The following is a 26,059-nucleotide window of genomic DNA, read 5'->3' as shown; positions in this document are numbered from 1 at the left end:
CTTTAAATACTCTTTACATCCTGATAAATCACTAAAATAAGGGCTCTGATCAAATAAATAAAAAAATTCCATTTCTATATGAGCCAAAAGAAGTGTAAAAACTTCATCCAATTATTTACCTCAAACCGATCAACATGAATGAATGGTTAACCTGCTTGTGTAGAACCGCTCTTATCACCCCGATCACTCCATGCCTTAGGGGAGTGGCTTTAGAAGTCAGAGGGAAGTAAAGGAGAAAGACATTTTTTAAACTACTGGTTTCTACAAAAACACAGACTACATCTTTTCACAAAATGCTTTGCAACTGTCTTGTTACTAGCTAAAGAGAAACAACCATAGCTAACATTATAGTCATAGTACATACAAATCATTATATACGCTACTGCATGCTGCTTATTACAGAGCAACAATACTGAAGGATAAACACTGTTACCACAACCATAAGTCAACAATACAATGTTTATTAATGAATTAACAGCTACAAAATACACAGAGCACAATACTTATGACAAAGCAGGGATTTGTTTCAGTCACAGTTCATGCATACAGTGGAATACTGAATAAGAAAATCAGCTTTTCAGCTCTCAAACATAAAAACACACAGGGGTTTCTGCAGTGAAGTTCATTCCAGTAGCACACAAAACAAACAAAAGAGCCCTCTTTTGAAATACAGGTGCTGACAAAAACTTGCTCAGACATGCTGGGGGAAAACTAAAGCCTTCAGCTTAGCAGCTATGGGCCTACATATCAATGAAGTGCCTGAAGGGACTATTGACCAATAGCATATATTCTGACCTATTGACAGGTTCACTGCAGTGATTACAGGCACATACCTGTTCTAAAAAAACAAGCCCTGCAGAGCATGCCACTAGATAAGGAACATAAAAAGGGTAAAAATAGCAAAGAGAGAAGAAATTGACCAATAACTGCAAAGCCCTTTCACAAAGGAGGCGCAATTTATTATCTTCATCACTTTTGAAATGTCATTAAAGGTCATTAAATCTTTCCTGAATTGCATGAAGACCCTAGTCAGTACAGTGTCCACAAAAGCCATTAGAAGCAGTGAGTATGAGAAGCAAGTGGCAAGGTTTTTGAACAGAGCAGCTGTCTTCCACGCGTGCAAAGAGAAACAGATTGCCCTCACTGAGTCATACGCCCAAACGCAGCTCCCTAAACCACTAGGCCTTAAATAAATCAAATGATCCAGCAGGAACTCTAATTCAGGGCCAATTACAGCAGCACATTAGCACATTACACCTCTACGCCTCTGCTGTCAATGCTTCGTTACCGCTCTTTTGACAGGCTCGGCTCACGCGGGCACTGGGTCATCGTAAATCGGCTAAGCTAAGCTGTGTTCCATCACAAATGACACATTTCACTTCATCGCACATGCTGGCCGTAATCTCAACAGTAATCAGAAAGGGCGTCCTCTCTTTAGAGCTAATGCAGAACCAACGAGAGTGAGACTTCACTTTGTAGGCGTTAGCAGGTGTAAAATGCTATATTATCGTACAGTTCCCTCTGTCCCATTTTTCAGTTTCTGATTTGTTACTGACATATACCGCTTTATTAAAGCAGAAGAGCTGTTCTTTTAATTCCATATCAAAACTAGGCCAACTTTATACCTGGCACCAGCGACTCAGTGACCCAGTCTTGGGTGATATGATCATAAGTCTACTAAGTAATTACAGGTGTCAATACTGTAATACCACAATACTCACTTCTGTAACCACAAGGTGTTAAATATCCCCAAATAGATAAAGTTAACTAACTGGCTAGCATTAGCAGTGCATTTAGCAAATATTCTCTACTAGCAAATCCTCCATGTTTCTGACAACAAAAGCACTTGTCTTGGACACAAAGGCTTTCTAATTACATCTTAGCAAGTGGTAAATAGGACCATCAGACAAGCAAGTGAAGGCACTAATAGTCTAGAGTGGAGCTGGACGTTAAGTGGCTGTAGTCTGGCTCTGACAGCCACCCACATACCACTCAGCACAGGAATGTTTCGCCTCCCGAGCACAAAGCCCAGGCCGACTCAGTGCTGCTCAGTGCTTGAGTAACGCTGCCCTGGGGCCCAAGCCTCCAAAGCCACCAACCGGAATGAAACATGCAGGATAAATATGGCCGACACTCTACTTTTCTAGCGCTCAGCTTGATGTGTCCCTGGGACGAGAGCTCTATTCAGCATTAATTATTGACAGAGCACAATGCAAGCCTGGCCTTTTGTGTTTTCTCTTCCATGTAGTCCTCCAAACATGTTGAACGCACTCATGACTCTCTGAGTATGTGAAGTGTTTAAGATAAAGAGATGCATTCACCTCGTCTAGGCTTTACGTGTCTATGCATGAAGCTGCAATAGTGTAGCATCCCTACTGAGGTCATTTTAACATCCCAGCTGGGAACAGCACCACAGCCCCTTTGGGATTAGCCCTGAGCCTTATGATTAGAGAGCATAAAACACAACGTGTTTTCAGCAGGTTTGGTCTTGTTGCGGTAGTGTTGTTTGAAATACTTTGTTGTTGGCAAAAGCAAGACTCTAGCTTCGAGTGGTATCACCCTCTCTAGGTTGATTACCTAATGCAGAGGTGCTTCACAACAAGCAAGGAAATCCTCTTTTCCTTCTAAGGCAAATCCTAAATAACTTAATCTGTGATATGACTCCTTTTTAAGTGCAGGGGTAACAAAAGCAACAGAATCTCCCTAAAAATCCCTCTCTGTTGAACCAGGAGGTAGTGTAAGCTCCAGCACTCAGATCAGTGCAAGTGCAGCACAGATACGCTTCCCCATCTAGGCAAGACCATGCACACGGCACTGGGTGACCTAATTTCAGGCACAAGGGACCCTGGGAAAGCAAGGAGCTCGTGGCTAGGCACGAGGAAGAAGGCTTTGCCCATGGGTGTGGTGGTGGTGAAGGGAATACAGCTTCCAAGACACCTGAACCACAGCAATGCTGCAGATAAGCACAGACAATGGAATGTAGTTATATTACATATTAAGTATCTGGGGGGTGGGGTGAGGGGATGGGTGTTGTTGCATGGATAAAGCTGTCAGATTGTAATTATATTTCTACATATTTTGATTTCACTTTGCTTTGCAAAGTACAAATTAGCACTGGTGAATGAGTATGGATGTGTTACAGACCGGCCTAATGAAACGTATTTAATTGCGTTGAACACAAACAATAAATAACTGTAATTGGTTAGAATGCTCACATCACACGGTAAAGAATGTGATCATTCAGTTATACTAATCACAGTCATTCAAAATCACGATCTGACATTGAGAAGGAGAAGACAGAAGGAGGACAGGGTTCATTCCATGCATGACCCACATTGGTGTTTCAAGCTATAGACTACTCACTGCCAATAGCTTTGCCTTTTAAACCTATAATAAGGCTTTTCTACATCTTCAGCGCTGGTAACCAGCTAAAATGTGATTTTATCAAAGGTTATCTCATATCTCATGAAGAATATATGTCTCATGAGTCATATTTCAGACTCAGCACCATGAAGGCAATTCAAACAGATCCTTAATCTTGATACCTTTCATAATATTTGGAGTTCCTGTTCAAAAGGTCAGTCAAGAGTTGTTGTTGCCTTTGTAATTTAAGCCAGGAAAAAGATAAAGCATATTTTTCTGAATTTTAGATGCAGGCTGTTTTAAAGTCATTTTAAAGGATTAGCTGATAGCCACGAAAACATCTTTTAGATCTTCTAGACTAGTCACTGCTCGTCTTGGATAATAAGGCTTATAACAATGGCTTTGTGTATTTTCAATGTTAGGAAGTTATTCCAGGTTGCAACAGACCAAAGATCATTAAAGCATACGATGCTGGAAAATTAACATACGAATGTTTACAGAAATGTTAGATGGTGTTCAGTTGGCAGAGTAGATTCTGTACAAAACTGCAACATATTCTACGGCAGGAAATGAACGCCACTGTCTTTGCCTCTTCTGCCATGAAATGACCCCCCCGCTCCCCAATTTTCCACCATGTGTCCTTGCACATCGACTTGAAAAATGTATGTAACTTAAGCAGGAAACCAAGAAAATCCACTCTTTTCCGATTTCTCACAGATGGATTGTTTGTGTTTTTTTTCCCCTGCAGGTTTTGTTGTTGTTTTTTGACTCTCTGACATAAGAAAGCAGCCAGTAACTACCCATTCCTACTAACTTGCAAATGCTGCAATTGGTCAAAACTAGGCACCTGTGTGAATACTTTCTGATTAAAGTTGGTGGGAAGGGGCTTAAAATATAGACACCCATATCCAAGTGCCTGGATATTTTTTTTTTCAAAATGTACTTATGAATTTTAGGTGTTACAGTTTGTATGGTACATAATTCTAGCACTAGACTATCAAAACGATACAGGTGTGAAATAGGCAAATAAAACCCGAAAATCAAGACTCACTCTAGAAATGTTTTAAAATTCTATCAAACCTGAAAATGACACTGTCACACCCCTAATGTGCCAGATATCAGATTATTTCTCATTACAGTCAGAGTTGCTCTTTATCATGTGCCATATAACACGAAGGTGTGGGCAGACCAACAAGGAAGCCCCAAAATTAGTCAGCATCATTAGTAAAGGTCATCTGAACGTGCACAATATGAATGTGAGTGTCCTGTGTTGTCTGAATGGCCCAGTTTCTCTCCCCCTCGTTACTAAAGCAGGTCTGCTCAATGAGCCTGAATCAGCAACGGCTCACTTCATGTCTAGGCTTGACTGAGGCGTTTGCAGGTTGAATCACGTTGCTTTTTTTTTCGCAGATTGTTTCCATAACCCATAAACAGACGAAATGGCGGAAAAATGCGGCACACTCGCGACGATGAGTTAAAAAGAAAGTGATGAAAATATACCACACCGTAAACTGGCGATGTGGACGACGTAGAGAGGCAAAACTGCAAAATGTCACAGAAAATGAGCCAAAATGGACATCCCATCCTCAAAAACATTAGCGGGCTTAGTTGAATTTCCCGTTCCACCTTAAACGCCCTGGGCGCCAGAATGTAACTGCCGCACCATTTAAGGTGGAACGGGACAGTCAAATATTAAGAAGGGCAACTGGAAGCCAACTTCAGCTTCGTTTAAAAAAACCACACACTCCTATTTCACCATATTTCAGTGCTGTGTATTTCCAGGTCCTGTATGAAGATACACGTTGTGCCTCATTGTTCTGAGCAGCTGCCAGAACCGACATTGCTTCATATAATAATCCCTGTCTTTTATTCGGGTTCTGGCCATATTGTCCAATGCATTAGGACAGATTTGAGGATTAGCACTGCAGTGTGAAAGCATCACACCCTCGAAAGACAATCGCAGGCCCGTCCGTGCTGAAAGACCACCAGACAGGATGCTTTTACAGAAATACTGTATTAGCTGTTTGTATTAGACGGCTACAGTGCGGCATGTGTAATATTATCGCACCCTATAATGACCTACAATGAAGGAGATTCATTTGGCTCTATATCCATTTGCCGTATTGTTATTATATTCATTTTTTAAATGAATACGGCTGATGTGAAATGGAGGACACATCAAGAGATTATAAAATATTATGAATCATGTTCTGTGGATACCTTCCTATTGTATGTTAAGCCCACTCCCAACAAGGGAACACATATCGTTTAAAAAATAATAATATTAAAATAAAAAACCCAACAGCTTAATGCATTTTGTAATAACCCTGTAGTGCTCTACGCTCAGCAAATGGTTCTCTACAGAACGCATACTATCCAGAGAACCATTTACATCTTGTGTTTAATCACACTGAACCATTCATGCATTCAACACTGATGCATTCAGAGGGTTTTTGGTTCCTTATGAAACCACTGTCTTTACTAAAGTACGCTAGAAAAAATACATTTACAACAGGTTTTCTAAGAGGATTTAGCCTCTTCGTGAAAATGGTTCTACTGTTCTGTGTAGAATCACTCACTGCCCTTGCTAAAGAACCCTTAAAGAACCAATGCTTTTATCAGACCCTCTGCATCTACACGAACTGAACCGTTAAAATAAAAGCCCTGTCTAAACACCACTCTCCTCACATCTTTTCATTATAAGGGTTTAACCGTTGGTGGTCGGTCAGGTGCATGTACTCCCCACCCTCACCCCCCTTCGCACACTCTTCCTCGCGCCTCTGTACTCACCCGCAGCGCGGAAAGGTCAATTTCATCCAGGCTCCTGGCCGGAGAATCGCTCGCCATCATGAGCTCGCACAGTCGCCCCCCAAAAAAATTACAACAGCTACAGAGTCCACACGCGCATGTATACCAGCTCCGCGCGCTCGCTCCCGACTCTCACTCGGTTTCCCGGATGAAGATGGTGATGCTGCAGCTTATGATGGTGAAGAAGCGGATGATGCTGCCGGTGGTCGAAGCACACTCGCGCTCACTTTCGCGTCGCCCCGGGAAAACGGGACGTTCCCCGCGCCGTGTGCATGGCGCCGTTACTGTAGAGCTCGCGTTAAAAGCAGAACAGCAGCGGAGACGGCGGCAGCGGTGCACAGAGCGCACGAGCGCGCGTCACAGTGTCAATCAGACTCTTTTGGAAGGAGGGGCGAGGCTGAGGGGGCGGGGCTGCAAAGGACAAACACGCCTAACCGTTGCGTCATGAAACGTGTTAAAGGGGAATCCCACCGTTTTTTCAAAATTTCTGAAGAATTCAGTCAACGGTTTAAGATTTTTTAAAAAAGACTTACTGCATTGGACTGAAGTAGATGTATTTAGATTGATGGTGAAATGAACCATCTGTGGCAATGTCTGCAATGCATACGCCTATTTATTTGCTATTCTAAATAGTGAACTTACCAACACAGATATTTTTGCTGGAGTACCTTTTAAACGCTGTGCACCCTTACACCAGTCTTGCTGACCCATCTTATATTCAAAGTCAGAGACAGTAGCTCATTGTTTGCTGCAGATTTCATGTTAGTCATCATCTAGTTCTTCATCAGGGGTCACTGGATACTGACCGTGTGACAATGGCTGGACATTTTTGGTTGGTGGACTATTCTCAGTAAAACTCCAGCATCACTGCATTGTCTGATCCATTCATACCAACACAACACACACTAACACACCACTGCCAAATCAGTGTCACTGCAGGCCTACGAATGATCCACCATCCAAATAATACCTGCTCTGTGATGGTCCTGACCGCTGAAGAACAGGATGAAAGGGGCTAACAATCTATTTAAAGAAACAGCCGGAGTAGTCTTTACTCTGTATACAAAGTGTACATATACGGTAATTTGAGGTGATAAAATCTGCAATAAGGATATCATTTTAATATATTGGTCTTCTGAAAGTGTATTTGTAATGGTAATAATGCACTAACAGATGTTGCCATTTAATGCCTTGTATGTACTTGAATTGTGCACAAGTTTTAATTTCCCCTTTAGGTAATACTCATGGTGGCAATGTGTGTGTCTAACTACATGTATTTGTGTTACAGTCTCTTCTTACATTCTTCTTCAGATTTGTAAACAGCTCATCTGCTTTATAAATGGCTGCTGGTTTCCCAACTGTGTTATTACTGCATGTCAGTGGTTCTTTCAGTGATGATCTTTTAAGTGGGACACTTTTGAAAAACATCTTTTGCAAAGCCCTTGGCAAAGGCAAGGGCAAATATTATCCAGGCAAGAGAGAGAGAGAGAGAGAGAGAGAGAGAGAGAGAGAGAGAGAGAGCTCATCAAAATCCATAAGCCATGATGGAAAAACATTTTATTTAAAGTGACAGTGCTCAAAAGCAAATCTTCAGGACCAACCATGACCACTACAAACCTATGACTAAACCCAGAATAAATGTTTTGACCCATAAACAACCAAGCATGCTTTCATGTTCAATGTGTGAGTGTGTGTGCTTATGTGTGTCTGCAATGGAAAAAAAGTGAGGCACTGAATTCACTTGTTTCAAACACGTAGGTCATTTCCTTATAAACATAATCGTGTCAACACCAGTAAACATTGTGTGATGGATTGTTAAAGTTCAAACAAGATATTGTGTCTCTGAAAATGTAACTAAAGAAGAAAAATAGTTAGTAATAAACACCAGTTAAAAGCATAAAGATGTCAGAGTATTAAAATGTTTAATAAAGTACATCCAAATTTAAAGTAGTTTAGTTACAATTTATTTTTCTTTTTAATAAAAACAGCTTAAACCTGGAGTTCCAATGTGATTATGTCTGTGGGAATGGGGCAGGGCTTAGGCTATGTGTACATCCTTTGTTTCTTAATGTGCATATTTGTGTTTTCTTACAGCCTTGTGTATCTAAATCATCTTCTACTGCCCTTATATATTTCAGTATTCTGAAGCACAGACACCTAGAATGTTTAAGGCATCTGGTCTTGTTCTTGATCCACCCCAAATAATGTGGATTCATTGGTCTGTGACTTGATAACAAGAACAGCCAGAATGTCTCAATCAATGCAGGGTCACAAGTTCCTTCTTGCAAGGTAAGTTCTCAAGATTGTTCTTTGGTAAAACACAAGTCTATTCTTCACATTCCTGGTGTTGAGAAACAGCCATAGCTAAATGACTGTGCTTTTTACATGATGTGGTTTTTACACGGAACTCTTAGAACCTATGGGGTTGATATTTTGTTTGTATCAAAACTGAAAATGATCATGTTTTGACTTCCACTGCTGATGTAATGAGACTGTATTATGCTCTCATTTTGGACCATGCCTACAGGTCCTCTCACTGTGAAATCCTAACACAATGTAAAGAGCAACACCTATGTTCACATGATATAAAAATTTGATCTCAATTTTTTTACATTTTTGTGGAAATTATAGAACACTATTGCTGTCTGTCAGTGAGCTGTGAATCACAAGCAGCGAGAAAGAGGAAGGTTTGCTTGTAGCAGCAGACACTTCGTTCCGCTGGCAGCACACTTCCTTTCACCTTCCCTTTATGTAAGCAACCCCCCCCCTCCTCCTCCCCCTATCCTCTGTGCATCTGCAGAGGCAGGAAACATCCCCTTTGCTACATTTACTTCTTCCATGAGGACAGTGCGGATGAATGCAGGACACAGAGTTGCCGGATATTTTTGCATGACTATTATAAGGCTTGTCATTTGGGCAGACTGCCAACTGTTTTGAACTCTTCACTCTGTATTTGGTTCAGCCCAACCTTAGCCAGTAAAATGATTTTACATCACAGCCTGGGACACACATTGCCTCTTTTCATTCAGAAATTTGATTCATGTCACCGTGCTGCTTATCAAAGCAACCAGTAAGCAATGGCATGTCGAAGATGAATGGCAAACACAGAGACTATTTAGGGTGCCATCTAGTGGTGGCGACTAGGAAACAAACATCCACAGAGGGCCACTTAAAGGGAACGTCTACGATTTTGGGGAGCGGCAGCTCTCTGTTTTTACTACGTTCTGAAACTCAGTTTTTTTTAAAGGTTTTTTATGTTTGTGGAGAAAAACGACTGTTGTTTGTACGTAGGTGAACATTTATGTGAGGGTTTTTTCCCATGTATGAATTACCACAGCAAAACTAAGTCAATATCACCCACCCATGGAGCCAGAATAAAGCAATATTCTAATCTCTGCATGTTTTTCAACGTTTAAAGCAGCCACTTTGACCAGGTGACCAGATCTGAGACGATGAAAAAAAGGGGGGGGGGTGAGGTCACGCCCCTTGTTGCCGTTGTATGTTTAGCTGAAACTATGTGTGCTTTTAGGTCTTTTACACCTTTATTTAATACACAAAACATTGGAATTTATTTTTTAAGTCACCCGAGAACTTACATTTACGTTTCGGCATAGCTGCTCAAGATGAGGGTAGGTACATGAGCTTTGCCTGATGTAAACAAGGACTGACCAATTAAATGTTTACAGAGAAGGTTATCGACCAATAACGGTAGCGCTTCAGTCAGACCGTCCAATTCGAAGATTTTAGGCTACTTCACCACGCCCCCTTCTCACTCAAGCGAACCAATCGGAGTAGGGGAGGGCGGGACTAGTTTGTGAATGAAACGCTTCTCGAAGTTCTATGTAAGTTCTAGAAAAACACAATCCCGAACGTTTGTGAAATTCTGCCCGGACATGTCCGGGTAAAAGAGGACGTCTGGTCACCCTAAGCATTATCAACTTAATGTCTGATGCTAAAGTAACTGCCTACTGATTTTTATTATGTGTTATGAGCCAACAGTTTTTCTGTTCTTTTCAAAACACGGGGAAATATTTTTTAATGTTGGTTGCAATGAGTAATAATACAACCAAAAATACAAAAACTGCTGCTATAGTGACAATAATTGTTTTAATAAGCATCAGATTTACATACATTGAATCTGGGGAATATGAAATCTACAGCTCAATGGTGTAGTTCTGATTCTCACATGCTTGTGGCAGTGGACAGATGTCAGTAGTGGATATGCAGACACGTATACATCAAGCTGTGCTGAACTTTGTGTTCTAAAACCTTTCTATCACAGTTAGCAGGAGCGATTACAGTAATTCGTGCTACAGTAGCTCTTATGTGGAATTCGAGCAGATATGTATGTTTTTGCTAAGCATGCATATCAAAGAGCAATGGGCAACCTTGACCCAGTCATCATTTCAGCAGTTGTTCTTCCTGTGACCACTGTTGCTAGGTGCTAACTACTGCACAACCAGAACACAACACAAGGCAAGACCTGCTGTTTTGGAGAAGCCCTGACCTCAACAACACATTGGCCCTCATCAAAATCATTCACATTGAGAACTGATTGTTCATAAGTGGCCTAACATATCCCACATCTTGACAGGTTATGACCATGTAGTAATTAGATCATCTATGCTATTCACATCACCTGTCAGTGGTTTTAATGTTGTGGCTGATCTCAGAAAGTCACAGGAAAGGAGCAAAATTATGACTACCAATAATGAATAATAAAGATGTTTATAATAGTTACTATATTCAATATACTATGTATATTATTTATGCTGTATTTATATATAAATATATTTAAGGGTTTAAAAACCACCTAAAGCTTAAAGGTGCACAGGTGTGTGTGTGTGTGTGTCAGTTCACCAACCTAGCAGCCAGAATCTGTGCATCCTGAATTGCAACCAATGCATTAGAACATTATTCAAGGCATCCTCCAGCAGCCCAGCAGGTGATCAACAGCAAAGACAACCACTCTCAGGGAGTAGTGTTTTCCAAACCAAATATACATTTTTAATCATGTTCTTCATATTTTAGTGTTGATTTATACTAGTCAAAATACATCTTAAAGCCGTTTAAATCCAAGAGGTAGGGCTGCTGTCACTGTATGTTTTTATTATTATAGTTGATGTTCTTTCTACATTAAAAGGGAATGAAAGTGAAGTTACTTTTTTGCTTCTGATGGAGTGGAATCTTCAGCCTTCCGCAGAGTTTCCAGAGTGAGTGCTACATGACTCTCGTGCCCTGCTGCCCTCAGCTTAGTCCACTTCACAGCGCCCTGTTCTTCTGCTCTGCCTCGTTCAACTGTGAAAACAGGTCACATGCCATTGGTTTCATGTGAAAACCCACCTCTGACAGCATTCTGGGTCAAGTCAACTTAAGCCTTAATCTTTCTGGTGCAACATTGTCCTCAGTTCTCAGATTTGTGGCTTTGAGTCTGAAAAGCACCTTGTTTAGGCAGCAATAAGTATGGCAGTTTGTGGTCTTGCACCAGTGCTGTCTAAAGAGGGCTGTCACTGTCAATTTTACTGATTACTTTTGATGATGAATTAAGTAACCAATTGATAAATTAGGCCAAAGCTAGCTGACCATACACAGCCTTTCAAGACCCCAAGCCTTTCAAAGGCCCATTTACAGAGAGTGTTATTGTGTAGACTTCACTGCGTAGACTTCAGGATAAAAAAATAAAATAAAATCAACAACAAAAGCTTAAGCGCAACATTTGGCAGATGCTCTTATCCAGAGTGACTAACAATTTTAATCTTGTAAGAGAGGAAGAAGAATGGAGTCTTGCCCATGGACTTTTAGAAGTGTAGCGTGACAAGTGGAGCAGCAGCTGTACTTGTGCGACATGTAGTTTTTTACTGAGAAGCTTCTACTTCATTAAAGTCAATGAATCATGACCTGATTAAATAATTATACTCACAGTTTCCAACATCTAACATGTAATATTTTTAGCCCCGTAAATAATTACCCCCCTGCTCTCTGGAGTCCAGGGTGAATTGTGGTGTCTGAATCACCCGCCTATTAATAAGCAATGTAAACATTACTTTAATGACAGAGGGTGAACCTTGTGCTGACACAAGCTGTTCATTCTGGAAGACGCTATTGGAGACACAGACAGTGTTATGCAATGCTTTCGGCATCAATTCATCTGCGGCATGATTCATATGGTAAGTGGGTTAATCAGGCCAGGGAAATCATATCTGTGGTGCTACAAACAGCAACAAAAAGAAAAATACTAAACTTAAAGAAAGGAAACCAAGAGAAAGTGGAATGATTTACTTTAGTAAAAGAGTGAGGCATTAATAGGATAAAAGCTGTGAATTCATTGTTTACTGATTATTGTGTTTGGACCATAAAATGTTTGTTATGTTTATTAATAATCCATTATATTCTATTTTGATTAAATTGTGCAAATACATTGCCTGAACAAAAATAAAATGCCCATTCTAATATTCTGCACATTTTATCAGTTCCACTAACCAGATTGTATTTTATCTGCTCTACATACTCCATTAACCCTGTTCCTCAACATTCAGGACCACCACAGGGCCACCAAAGTACAGGTACGATTTGAGTGGTGGATCATTCTTAGGATTGCAATGACACTGTGTTAGTTTGTGTTGTGCTGGTACGAGTGGATCAGACACATCAGTGCTGCTGGAGTTGTAAACATTTCAGAGTTTCACTGAGAATAGTCTAGCGTTGTGGGACTTGAACAAGCACAACACAATAACAACACGCCACCGCCTTCGTCAGTGTCACTGCAGTGTTGTGGATGACGTAGCACTCAAACAATACCTGCTCTGTGTACATCAACCTCAGTAAAACAGAAGGTGGTATAATAAAGTATTCAGCCCAGCAGAATAACTATATTCTGTATTTATAGATTTATATTGCTCATAAATGGACAGTGAATGTAGAATATTAGAGTGTGCAACTTTTTTTTTTATCCAGGCAGTATACATCAGATGTCAACCTTCCTTTACTGGTCATGTTTGGTCTGCAAAAGTCATCCAGCTCTCAGGCTTCATGCTTCAATGTGTGGTACCCTGAGGCTGGAAGTACTAAATCAACTTCAAACACTTTTCACAAGTTAGAGTGCTGCTGCTCACTCACGTGTGAACACCCATCACGCCAAACTGTCGCAGGCCAGGAGCTGACACGCAAACACCAGCGAATACACTTAACAGCATAGTCAAACAAACCTCACAGGACCAAGCAGAAAACAAGAAAACTCTCAGCACACAGCACTTAATCCCCTCCTGCTGCTGGGATTTAGACCCGCCTAATGAAACACACTCAACTTTTGGTAGGTCAGAGTTAGAGGCGGGAAAAGACACAACTCATTCAGTTCATTCCCTAATTATTTTTTATATTATATTTATATATTTAAGTTCATATGGATTTTTTTAAAGACTTCACCAATTATTTTGACAAAAGTGTAACTTCATACTTTACTTGAATTGAGAAAACCCTTAAATGTAATTCATCATTCATAAGGCTACACTGTATAAGCCGCTCATGACCCATGGCAAACATATTAACAAGCATTGTTTGTTATAAAGGCTGCTCCACGTAGTTTCACCCTGCAAAGTGACAGCTGACACTTGGCATGTCTTAAAGTCTTAATGGAACACTATGTAATATATGTACATCTGAATTACAGTTTCAAAATCATTGTGATTCTTCACTGACCTGTAAATAACCCCCCGCCCCCCTAACAGTGTTGCCAAGACTGTATAAAATACTATGTGGCAAAATATGTAAATATATAAGGGTGTGTCCATCAGCCTGTTTCTTAATTACAGAGTTAAAACATGCATTGCCCTCAAGAAATCTGTCAGCTAGTAATTCACCTGGAAGATCAATGTTAACTAATGTAGTTTAACCCCACATACATCTAAGTATTCAATATTTCGAAAAGTCATGAGAGCGAGCAGCACTTAGTCTCCCCCTTATCTAAGCCGCTTCTGCCAAATCTGATATAAAAAGAAAGTCTTTTTTAAAAGCCCTAATGCCTAAGAGTGGCCAGGTGTGGAAGAAAGCACAGCAGTCTATTGGCAGCTGATGAGTAAAAGCATTATGTACTGATTTAACTCAGATTACAGATGGAAAGCTTGATAAAACTCTCACTTCCAGAATGCGGCATCTGCCCTAAGCCGAAAAAGGACACTACCGCTTAGTAATTCCTCACATTTTCTCTCACGAGGGACCCAAGGGCATCAGTGCTGATCCTTTAATGATAGGGGAGAGGTTAAAGGTCAACCTCAGGACCTACTCCTGCCCAGGTGTGTATTACACTGACCAATGTCCATGGGGAATGTAGCAACTGTCCCTCCCCACACAACCATAGTTCACTGAAGAACAGAAGATGCTTTACGTGTACAGTACTGTGCAGAAGTCTTAAGCACCTAAGATAATTATATATATTTAAAGTAATGCCTTCTCAGTGAGCGTGGTGCTTGTATAAAGTTATACATAACCATAGTAAATACAAAAAATAAAAAATAAATAAAGAAATTAAAAAAAAAGAAATATAAGATGATGTTTTTCTATAAAGTAGTAGGTGAGTGAATTTGAAGAACAATGTTTTGTTCAGATTCTCCTTGATTTGCATGAATTTGTTTGGTATTAGATGACAACCTCAAATAATACGGACTGCCACGGGGAGAGATTTGGAGAACGTTAAACCAACACATTCACACACACAATAATGTTATTTGGTTTTATTCTAATGTTGGTTGTTATTTGTTTGTTTTTTTTAGCAAATAAACACTTTCTGCTCAGATTAATAGCTTTTTAAATCTCATAATCTCTGGTGCCTAAAATGTTTGCACAGTACTGTATGTTTTACACACATACACTACAGCTGCATATGGCCAAAACTTTATAGACACCTGCTTACCCCATTCTTCTGAAATGTAGCACATTAATTGGGAGTCTGTGCCCCTTTTTCTTTCTACATGACGTCAGAATCCTTGGCTATTGAAATTTGCCCATTTGAGACTGCTTTGGAAAAGCTCAGCCATGGCCTTGACTTCTTTTTTCAGTCATAATACGTCTTCTTGTGTATAAACAGCACCTCAACAGTATGCTTATTAGACTTTGATTTTCCCTGGAGGGGTCTTTATGGAGTTTATTTGCTGAATTTAACAAAGTTTGGGGAAACAAAGTGTGGAAAATAAAGAGTGGTCAGTGCAAATGTTTTATTTTAATGGATAAACAAGTTTCCACATGAGCAAGCGTCAGAGCACTGTTATTTCCGATTAAGTAGGTGGGCGATTTGTGATGTTACTATTTACTATTAAGTAAAACTCACGTTTTACTTCTGCTTCGTTTGAATTGATAAACACAATTAAAACAGACACGATAGTTACCTAGCTAAAAAATTGAATGGATAACACCCATCTCACAACCCGTGAATGCTTATAAAGTAAAACCACATGAACGCGCCCTTCGTGTGAACGAGCTCGTCATCGGATGAAATACGGGAATTGAAGCAGAATTGAAGGTAGTTTGCTGCCACAGTCCACAGTACCCGAGCACACTAAAGTGTACTGAATTAACACTGTAGCTGACAGTCGTGGTATAGATAAGTATAATAATGAAACATAAGCTTCTGGAAAGATGCTGTTTGTCGCCATTAATATCCCCTAAAGGAGATATTTTTTTGATCGTCCAGGAAACCGCCCGCTGCTCTTGTTCCTACCGTTTCCATAGAAATCCACGGTTTTGAACGATGCCGTTTGTATGGAGTCAAAAAAGGGTCAAAAAAGATTTTGAGTTTGTAAAAAATGCTCACAAATGTAATGGACTTTGCAACTGCGGTTAGCGGTTCACTGGAAAGAACCAAGGTTCAAAGAATCAGGAACAGAACCGGTTCAAGAACCGGAGTTCATTTGGTGGAAAAGCGCTATGGCTGACAGCAACAAATCAATGTTCTGATTGGTTAAACAAACCTCGCGATCTGATTGGTCCAGATAAAGCTTTCCTATTGGTCCATCAATTGGCTGTTAGAACAGGGTCTTAAATCAGCAACTGCAAAAAGAGATTCGCACACGCAGCAGAGAAGGCGAATGTGTGGATTTCCATCCATCCATTATCTGTAACCGCTTATCCAATTTAGGGTCACGGGGGGTCCAGAGCCTACCTGGAATCATCGGGCGCAAGGCGGAAATACACCCTGGAGGGGACGCCAGTCCTTCACAGGGCAACACAGACACACACACATTCACTCAGACCTACGGACACTTTGGAGTCGCCAATCCACCTGCAACGTTTGTTTTATGACTATGGGAGGAAACCCAGAGGAAACCCACACCACACCAACTCCTCACAGACAGTCACCAGGAGCGGGAATCGAACCCACAACCTCCAGGTCCCTGGAGCTGTGTGACTGCGACACTACCTGCTGCGCCACCGTGCCGCCCTATGTGTGGATTTGTTCCACCTCATTCAAAAACTCCCACTGTCACATTTGGAACCTTAAAAAGGTTTGCTCTTGCACATTTTAAGCCGTTTGAGAAGGTACTGATTCACACATTCATGACACTTGATTTACAAATGCAAATCTTTTTTTTTTTTTTTTTTTACACAATATGTGATTTTAAGTTATTTTTATTGTTGTTGTTGTTTTAAATTTGTGCATTCCAATAATTTGTGGATTTTAGTTTTACGTGTATGTAGTTGCTCACACGCAGTTGCAAAGTCCATTACATTTGTGAGTATTGTTTTACAAACTCAAAATCTTTTTGACCTTTTTTTGACTGCATACAAGTACTGGAATATCAGAATCAAGTCAGTGTTACTGGCTGCAGAGTCGGAACTTGCCACAATAAAATGTAATTTTGAAAATTTGGATAAATGTTTTGAGACATTTAAGTATCTGATTCCTACGTATTACTGAGTTATTGCAATGTATCAATCAATGCATTATCAAGTAATTTTTCCACACATTTTTAAATCATTCCCCTGCCTTACTTAGTTGCCACACGCTATTAACTCATTCCCAAGCATTATTCATACTCACACATTATTATTCTTTCCACACATTATTAAAATGTTACAGTGCATCGTTAAGTTGTTCCTTAATAAGATCTAACTTATTACTACCACATTTGCAAACATTAACAGTGGGATTTCTGTTCTTGTTTAAATTAATGAAAATATAGTCACAGTAAAGACAAATCATCACTAATTCCATTTTTAGAGGGATTTTAAATTAAACTTTTGTTAATTATTAATGAAGTTGCTAGTGTTGCACTAAAATGTCATAAAAATAATGCAAAGTAAATAAATCATTTTACAACATATTACTTGGAATATCAATTTTGTTGCCTTACTATTAAAATAAATCTTTCTTCTTTTCTTGTAAACATACCATTGTGGAGTTTATCACAGTAGCAAAATCAAAGTAAAATCTGTATATGAAAATCTACGTATTATTATGAAAGTAATTCAATAATATTATAATAATATAATAAAATAAGGTAAAGGTGTTTTAATGAATGATTGCATGTTTGCGCTTTAGGCGGTGTTGTTGCCACACAGCTCCAGGGTCCTTGGTCCAGTCTTACCTTGTGTCTGTCACTTGTTTTGTTCTCCCTGTGTTTCATGTAGGTCACTCCAGTTTCCTCCAACAGTCCAAGAACATGTAGGTAGGTGGAGTGACCATATGAAACTGTCCTCGGGTGCAAGTGTGCGATGAATTAAGATGGATTAGAGCGAGATGCACAGCAATCCTTGTCAGGATGAAGCAGTTAATGAATGAATGAATGTTCAATAATCACATGAAAACCATTATTTAATTAAATTATTACATGTAAAGTGCCAGTGTACATTGTCAATAAAGCTCGTTACTGCATTTGACCATTTTGTGCAGAAAAAAAAGAAAGGGGAAAAAAATGGGCATGACCAGTCAAAAACCCCAGCACAAAAACACTTATTATCATGCTGTTTGGAGTGATGTGCTAGCATTGCTAAGGAAGGAATTGATTCTTTGTTTACAGTGAAGCAAACTAACAAGCATTCCAACCACTGCACTGACAGATATTCTCTGTACATATTTGCTCAGTAGATTGATTCATTTATAGTTAAAGGCAAAACTCTCTAGTCTACCACCTAGTGTCAGGCTGTAAACTCAAACTTTATCTACTGGCAATCAGTAACAGGGAAATGCACTGCATGTGCTGAATAATGCTGTTTTTGTGAAACCTTCCTTGAGGCACTTCAGCAGAGCACATTCAAAAGAGAAGTCCTTTGATGGCTTTTAAACCTTCAGGGCACATAGGATTGAGCAGGAAAACATTAAAAGGACTTTGTCTTGTGGACATCGGTGAGTAAACCGTCCATAAGAACATGGCCTACTGTATGCCGGGTACAGTAATCATCCTTAGAGTGATACAAGGCAAAATACAAAGAACCATATATAAAAGCAGTGTTACAACCAACTTACTGCATACACCGGATGCTAACAAATGGCACTTTGATACAGAAAACATCTGCACAGTATTTAAATGCATCTGAGGCCACAGAACCGTCGAGCTGAAGAAAAGGCATGCAATAGAAACTACTTCAGAAAACTCATACAATATTACACACCGCTGCATTTCATGGAATGTCTGAAGACAACAAAGACTCTAACCAGTTTGTATGTTAGGAGTTTAAAAATGCTTCTGCAGGTGTACATTGTTAGAATCAGCATTTACTAAAGTATTCGATTCTGCCAGAGTCTGGGGCTACCCTTCGATTTCATTTCTGTTCACAATGGCCATTAAATAATATTCACAGGCACAAAGAAAGTGTGCTTATGTTTATAAACCAGAGAAATCTATCTATATGCAAGTAGTATAATATACTTTTAGGGTATTTTAAAAATAATTTGAAATCATTATAAGCATAGTGAATTATACTGAAGTTTGAGGTTCCTAAAGAATCAGAATCAAATTCTATTCTTCTAAGATCAGAGAATTACATCTCAGTGTATTTTATTCCAAGTGGGTCACGCATAGTTGCTATGAGCAGTGTCATGTGAATTTTGTTTGTTTGCATAGTGTTAGAAATTATATTAAACAATGAGAAACAATCTCATTTCCAAAAGGGACGAGGCAAATCGGTCCATTTAGTATCATAAATACAGAGTGATTAACTGAGTGTTAGTCAAGGCTCCTCTGTTCTCCTTTGGTTTCCATTCCTTACATCTGTAATAAAACCCATTGAGTCTATGAACAGTGATTCATGATCAGCGCCTGGGGCTGATAAACACTTTTGTGGAGAGTCCTGGTCCCATAAAAATAAACATTAGGTCCACACTTCCATGGGTACCATGGCCTCCTTGGAGCCAATGGGAGGCAGGAGGTTCTGCTCGCTGAGGAAATCGAGAGGAAATTGGACCAGGAAGCCACGGATCTTCTTAAGCTCTTCCTGAGCCCGGGCAGGATCTTCCTTATCCAGGCTAGGCTTGGCCAGGTAGCTCTCCAGCTCCATGATTGTCCTCACATCACTGGAGGGCAAGCAACGAAACACCTGCAGGAGACAAGGAACATTACAAAAGAAAAGAAGTATTGACTTCAGATTATTTTATGATATTTTATATGTTTTTCACTGGAGATAGATGGACATTTTTGTTTATTTTGGTATTTTGAAATAAAGATAGAAATTTGGCTTTACCCAATTAGTCAATTAATATGATTTGGAAAAATGATTCCAGCAAGAATCCAGGCACCTAATGTTTTAGTGCAGTGTAAAAAGGGCCAGAATTGAAACCCAGAGAACAATTACAGTCACCAACGGCATTAGTAACTGAGCTCATGAGACACAAGCGTGGGGTAAAATGTAATATAAACAAAACCGACCTTCTGATAGATGGATGCATTACGAGAAGCAGTAGTCATCCACACTTCCTTGTAGAATTGGTCACTGATGGGGTCAGTGACATCTATACTTGGGTCTGTGTTAGCTCCCAGAATCATCCTGTTTTGAGGACAAAACATGCTTTTACCACTTGCTAGTTTTTCTTACATATCATGGGTTGAAAAATTGTGATGTGAAATGCGATGTACAAAGGAAAGAGAGCAAAGCTACCAAAAATATAAAAATTTACAAAATAAAAATATGAAAAAGATTTCAAATATTTCATGTTACAACATCATAGCTGGCTAACTGTAAAATGCATTGCTGATTAATACAACTATAAAGATACAGGGGTTGGACAATGAAACTGAAACACCTGTCATTTTAGTGTGGGAGGTTTCATGGCTAAATTGGAGCAGCCTGGTGGCAAATCTTCATTAATTGCACATTGCACCAGTAAGAGCAGAGTGTGAAGGTTCAATTAGCAGAGGGTAAGAGCACAGTTTTGCTCAAAATATTGCAATGCACACAACATTATGGGTGACAGAGCAGAGTTCAAAAAGAGGACAAATTGTTGGTGCACGACTTGCTGGCGCATCTGTGACCAAGAGAGCAAGTATTTGTGATGTATCAAGACCCACGATATCCAGGGTAATGTCAGCATACCACCAAGAAAAACGAAACACATCCAACAGGATTAACTGTGGACGCAAGAGGAAGCTGTCTGAAAGAGATGTTTGGGTGCTAACCTGGATTGTATCCAAAAAACATAAAACCACGGCTGCCCAAATCACGGCAGAATTAAATGTGCACCTCAACTCTCCTGTTTCCACCGGAACTGTCCGTCGGGAGCTCCACAGGGTCAATATACACGGCCGGGCTGCTATAGCCAAACCTTTGGTCACTCACGCCAATGCCAAATGTCGCTTTCAATGGTGCAAGGAGTGCAAATCTTGGGCTGTGGACAATGTGAAACATGTATTGTTCTCTGATGAGTCCACGTTTACTGTTTTCCCCACATCCGGAAGAGTTACGGTGTGGAGAAGCCCCAAAGAAGCGTACCACCCAGACTGTTGCCTGCCCAGAGTGAAGCATGGGGGTGGATCAGTGATGGTTGGGGCTGCCATATCATGGCATTCCATTGGCACAATACTTGTGCTAGATGGGCGCATCACTGCCAAGGACTACAGAACCATTCTGGAGGACCATGTGCATCCAATGGTTCAAACATTGTATCCTGAAGGCGGTGCCATGTATCAGGACGACAATGCACCAATACACACAGCAAGACTGGTGAAAGATTGGTTTGATGAACATGAAAGTGAAGTTGAACATCTCCCATGGCCTGCACAGTCACCAGATCTAAATATTATTGAGCCACTTTGGGGTGTTTTGGAGGAGCGAGTCAGGAAACGTTTTCCTCCACCAGCATCACGTAGTGACCTGGCCACTATCATAAGAAGAATGCCTTAAAATCCCTCTGACCACTGTGCAGGACTTGTACATGTCATTCCCAAGACGAATTGATGCTGTATTGGCCGCAAAAAGAGGCCCAACACCATACTAATAAATTATTGTGGTCTAAAACCAGGGGTTTCAGTTTCATTGTCCAACCCCTGTATATGGTACAAGCCTTCAAAAACTAGCAGCTGTTGAAAGTTAATGATACCTGAAGCATTCCAGACGGAGGTGCAGTCCAAATCGTCCTGCCTGATATTCCTGGCCATCCATAATGGATGTCTCAGTCTCTGTGTCTTCATAGATGACGGCGACCTCACTGTCCCTCTTCCCCAGCATGCTGCGGTCATTTATGTTTGCCGAACCTCAGAGTGAAGAGGATGAGAAGGGATCTTTTATCCACATGAAATGTAACTTGCTTTGAGTCAACAGATTCACAAAGAACAAAAAGCTAATAAGCAGAATTGTGGTCAATTTGTTGTAGTACAAGGTAAAAAAGAGCAGGGGGCGCCATTTCATAATTTATCTTTCCAAAGCTGTCTGTAGACAGTGTCCACAACAGACTACAGTAATTTTGCATCATAAACGACATAATGCACAACTGTTATAAAGTAATTCAAGATACACAGATTACCGATGATTACTGTATTGTCATCTGCAATAAGCATTTTGCTGTGGACATAGATCAGCTCTGTCACCAGCTTGCCCTCCAACTCCGCATGGGTCCTCAGGCCTCCAAAAGAGATATAATTTATCCAATACTCTCCCACTGCAAAGAAACAAACAGAGAATCTATGATGCTATTTCCATCACAATAAATGTGTGTGTGGGTAAAGTATTACAAATTCAAGGAACTTAAAATGAAGCACAATAAATGCCTACAGAATCACTGCAAAGTGTTAGGTATTCAGAGCACTGGCACATATCGCTAAAGGCAATGCTATTTGCCTCTATTTTATAATGCCAACTGGCCATTACATGGAGGTAAATTCATGATTGATGGACCAACATAAGCAGCAACTATCCAAAATGTCTGGGGTTAACAAAACAGTGAAATGATGCAGTTTTCTCCTCAGCTCAAAAGGAAGCCAATCCAAAAAGATACATTAGCCTAGTCAGTTTGCCCTGGAGCTACAACACTAAACTAGGCATTCAAACTGGATTCTTTCTTTATAAACATGTGCATTATATGTCATTGTAAAACGAAATGTGTCTTCAGCTTTTAATCCATCTGTGGCAGTGAACACACGCACACGCGCACACACTAGCGCACTAGGGGCTGTGAACACACCCAGAGCAGAGGGCAGCCAGCCCTGGCACATGTGTGTTGAGCAGGTTGAGCAAGGCACCTCAGCCATGGATTGAGGGAGGAGAACAGTGCTGTTCCTTCACTCCCACCGCCCCAATTTTCCCACCGTTTGTGGGAATCGAACCGATGACTTCTCAGTCCCAACCCTGTGGCCGAATATGTTATGATCGTTTGAATCCAGGGTGGCATGGCAACTCCGCATGTAGAGTCACTGCCTCACAGCCCCAGGGTCTCTGGATTCTGGGTTTGATTGACTGGTAATTGTGAGCAGTTTAAAGCAGTTACCAGAAAAACAAACAAAATAATGAAGAAATTTACAGGATGGAGTGGTATAACAGACTTGATGCATTCATTGAATAGTTAAACAGTTAACAGTTAAAGCATCATGCAACAAACAGAAATGAAATGTACAGATTAAAAAATTAGATAACTGAAAAGCACCAATGGAGTTTTCTTAAGTACTTGAAGAATTTTCAAATAGGGCATGAAGCCTGTGGTAGCTAAAGGCAGCTGTTGGGTCAGCACAAAGAATAAGCTGAAAACTCACATTTCACTTGGCTGCTTAAATCTTGTTCCTAATGTGCAAAAAATAAGCAGACTTTTCACTTTTTCTTTTTCCTGTTCTGAGCAAGGGTGGCGCATTAAGCACCCACATGTTACATGAAAACGATCACACTCCTCTCTAGGGCTGTCTGTTTGTACTTCTGGTCCACATTTACTTTAATAAACCGGTCAAATGATTTGCCCCTTCTTTGATTTTTTACCAACATGTTATGCTTAAAAGCCGTGTTGTTTTAAAGGCTTTATAGTATGAATGGAGCACAGCACATTGGCTATTCCTAAAAATAGCCACCACCACAAAAGCCATAATTTGCTCTGTGGTACACAGCAGGGGTTCTAATAAATGCGTAGTGAAACGCTGGCACACAAACTTTTCACTGGCTGTGTGTATGTGTAAAATGGTCCCACAATGCAGCTCTCATTCTTAGATGTCACCAGCCAGAGACTGTCAGTATGTCATACAGTGTCAGTGTCCACATGAGCAGGTCTATCTGAGAAAACTCAACAACACGACACAGTCTGTAGTAAGTGCATGATGATTAAGGATTTGCACCAAACAATTCTGGTGGCTGTAAGCTTCCATTTAGTGTTGTGCTAAGATCAGGGACCCTGTCATATTTGACTTCCATTCAAAACCTCATTAATTTAAAGTTATTAATTCAGGAAACACAAAGAATAAACAAAATTAGTTAAATATATTCATGTAAATGGAAATATTATTAATATACTCTGTCCATCAGATTAAAGCTCTATTTGAGGAAAAGTAGAAAAATCAATTTTCAATCTTGCTTCAGATCTGAACACGCTGTTCATTCAAAAAATTACATGAATTTTGAGAAGCAGAAAATGCCATTACGGCAAGTTAAAGAAACATATTGCTGTAGATTTCTTTGAAAAAACATGTGTATTATTAATTTGATAGTGACTGAGGCTATTCCATTACGTATGTTTTATTTAAGACAATGGCAGGCTTCATTTTATATGTGTTACAACAACATGACTTCATAGCCACAGAATGCTTGTGTTTGACTGGCCTGCCTGCATTTCAGATATGTCTCAATGATGCATCATACAGAGGAGAAATCAGGCTATGGGACCAAAGACTGCTGAGCAGCTGAAGTCTTGAATCAAGAAAAATTCTACTTGCATAACTTTAACAATTAAAATCCTCATTTCCCAAACGATTAAACAGTGATTATTTCTACAAAGTACAATCAAGTTGTTCAGTGAATGTGTTGGAAATGTTTGTCTTTGTACAGTTGTCAGTTAAATAAAGCTTCAGGAGTATTAACAAACCACAGATTCGTGTTGAATTTTCATTCCAGAAATGTCCCAACTAAGACTAAGGTCCTGCAGCAGTGCAACAAAACACCAGAAGGCTGCTGGATAATTCACATACAGAGAAACTTCACTCCTGGCTCTTTCACATGGTCTGTGTATGCATTCCTCTCATCAGCTAATGTATAAAAACCTTGACAACAGTAGAAGAGCGCTCTTGGTAACTGGTAATATGATAGAAAAGTATAGGTTTTTCTCTCTGTGACCCTCGCTAAACTTAACCAACCACAAGTGAGCTCTACAGCTTAATAACACAGTCAATGTTCTTTTAAACACTTCTAATAATGAAAATGATGCACTTGATAAACTGCGCAGCTGTGCAGGAACCTGTCCAAACTTTTATAGTGTCCAATTAAGGTCATCTGCACAGAGCCACGGTTGCAGCCTGCTTGAGTAACATGGCATGTTACATAACAGGAAGTTCTCATTTCTCTGCTGCTGCCTGTAATGTGTTTCTCCAATGTAGACAGTGAGTGTGCATTTCATTGAACCAAGCCACAATAAAAATTTAATCAAGTCATGTATAGAACTTCTGTTTGGTGCAGACATGTTCTGAGCATGGATGTAATTAGTTGTGTTTTATTTTTTAATCAAATTATATTATTAAAAATTGCATACTTATATACATTTGGACATTCAATGACATGGGGAAAAAAGAAATAACACAATTTAAATCTAATATGTTCTCTTAGATGTACATCTCAACTAGTGGTGAGGGGTATGGCCAAAAATATCTACATTCATTCATTATCTGTAAGTGCTTATCCAGTTCAGGGTCGCGGTGGGTCCAGAGCCTACCTGGAATCATAGGGCGCACAGCACACAGGGAATACACCCTGGAGGGGGCAGGGCAACACATTCACACCCTCGGACACTTAAGTCACCAATCCACCTACCAACGTGTGTTTTTGGACCGTGGGAGGAAAACGGAGCAAAAAATACCGGAGCAAAATACCGGAGAACACACCAACTCCTCACAGACAGTCACCCGGAGCGGGAATCGAACCCACAACCTCCAGGTCCCTGGAGCTGTGTGACTGCGAGACTACCTGCTGCACCACCGTGCCGCACCAAAAATATCTACAGATTATGACAAATGTCCCATTGACAAATATACTAGATGAACGGTTCTATTGCCCACTACAATCTATAACGTCCATTCCTTTAGAGCAGTCAGAACAAGATCTGTGGCCCTAATAAACGATGCTGGATATTACCTGGCAATGATTTGTGATTATGCTGGATTTTGTCCAAAATGTAAAGTTTTCTAGATTGCTCAAATGAGACATATATCATTAAGTAGTGGTGACTTACTCTCTTTCCTCAGCTGGGATATGATGGAACAATCTCCCCTATTCATCGTTCTGAAAA

General features: G+C 40.1%; 2 protein-coding genes across 7 annotated transcripts in view; both read right to left on the bottom strand.

The window, feature by feature from the left end:
• The window catches only part of tnikb (TRAF2 and NCK interacting kinase b), a 65,405-nt gene extending 58,903 nt beyond the window's left edge, over positions 1-6,502 (bottom strand). For all 4 annotated transcript variants that reach the window (XM_066660954.1, XM_066673591.1, XM_066666756.1 and 1 more), the window contains exon 1: positions 6,154-6,502. In XM_066660954.1, coding sequence (XP_066517051.1) covers positions 6,154-6,213 — 60 coding nt within the window. In that variant the 5' untranslated portion in view covers positions 6,214-6,502. The remainder of the gene's footprint in view (positions 1-6,153) is intronic.
• Positions 6,503-17,972: 11,470 nt separating this feature from the next.
• pld1b (phospholipase D1b) overlaps positions 17,973-26,059 on the bottom strand; it is a 39,260-nt gene continuing 31,173 nt past the window's right edge. For all 3 annotated transcript variants that reach the window (XM_066646864.1, XM_066646866.1, XM_066646865.1), the window contains exons 22-26: positions 26,003-26,052; positions 22,115-22,249; positions 21,692-21,845; positions 20,025-20,142; positions 17,973-19,695 (exon numbers count right to left, since the gene is read on the bottom strand). In XM_066646864.1, the coding sequence (XP_066502961.1) occupies positions 19,471-19,695; positions 20,025-20,142; positions 21,692-21,845; positions 22,115-22,249; positions 26,003-26,052 (682 nt within the window). In that variant the 3' untranslated portion in view covers positions 17,973-19,470. The remainder of the gene's footprint in view (positions 19,696-20,024; positions 20,143-21,691; positions 21,846-22,114; positions 22,250-26,002; positions 26,053-26,059) is intronic.

This window comes from Hoplias malabaricus, chromosome 1 (assembly GCF_029633855.1).
Source record: "Hoplias malabaricus isolate fHopMal1 chromosome 1, fHopMal1.hap1, whole genome shotgun sequence".
In the NCBI taxonomy this organism is placed as follows: domain Eukaryota; kingdom Metazoa; phylum Chordata; class Actinopteri; order Characiformes; family Erythrinidae; genus Hoplias; species Hoplias malabaricus.
Note: the sequence above shows the minus strand (reverse complement) of the source record. Positions and strands in the feature narration are given on the sequence as shown.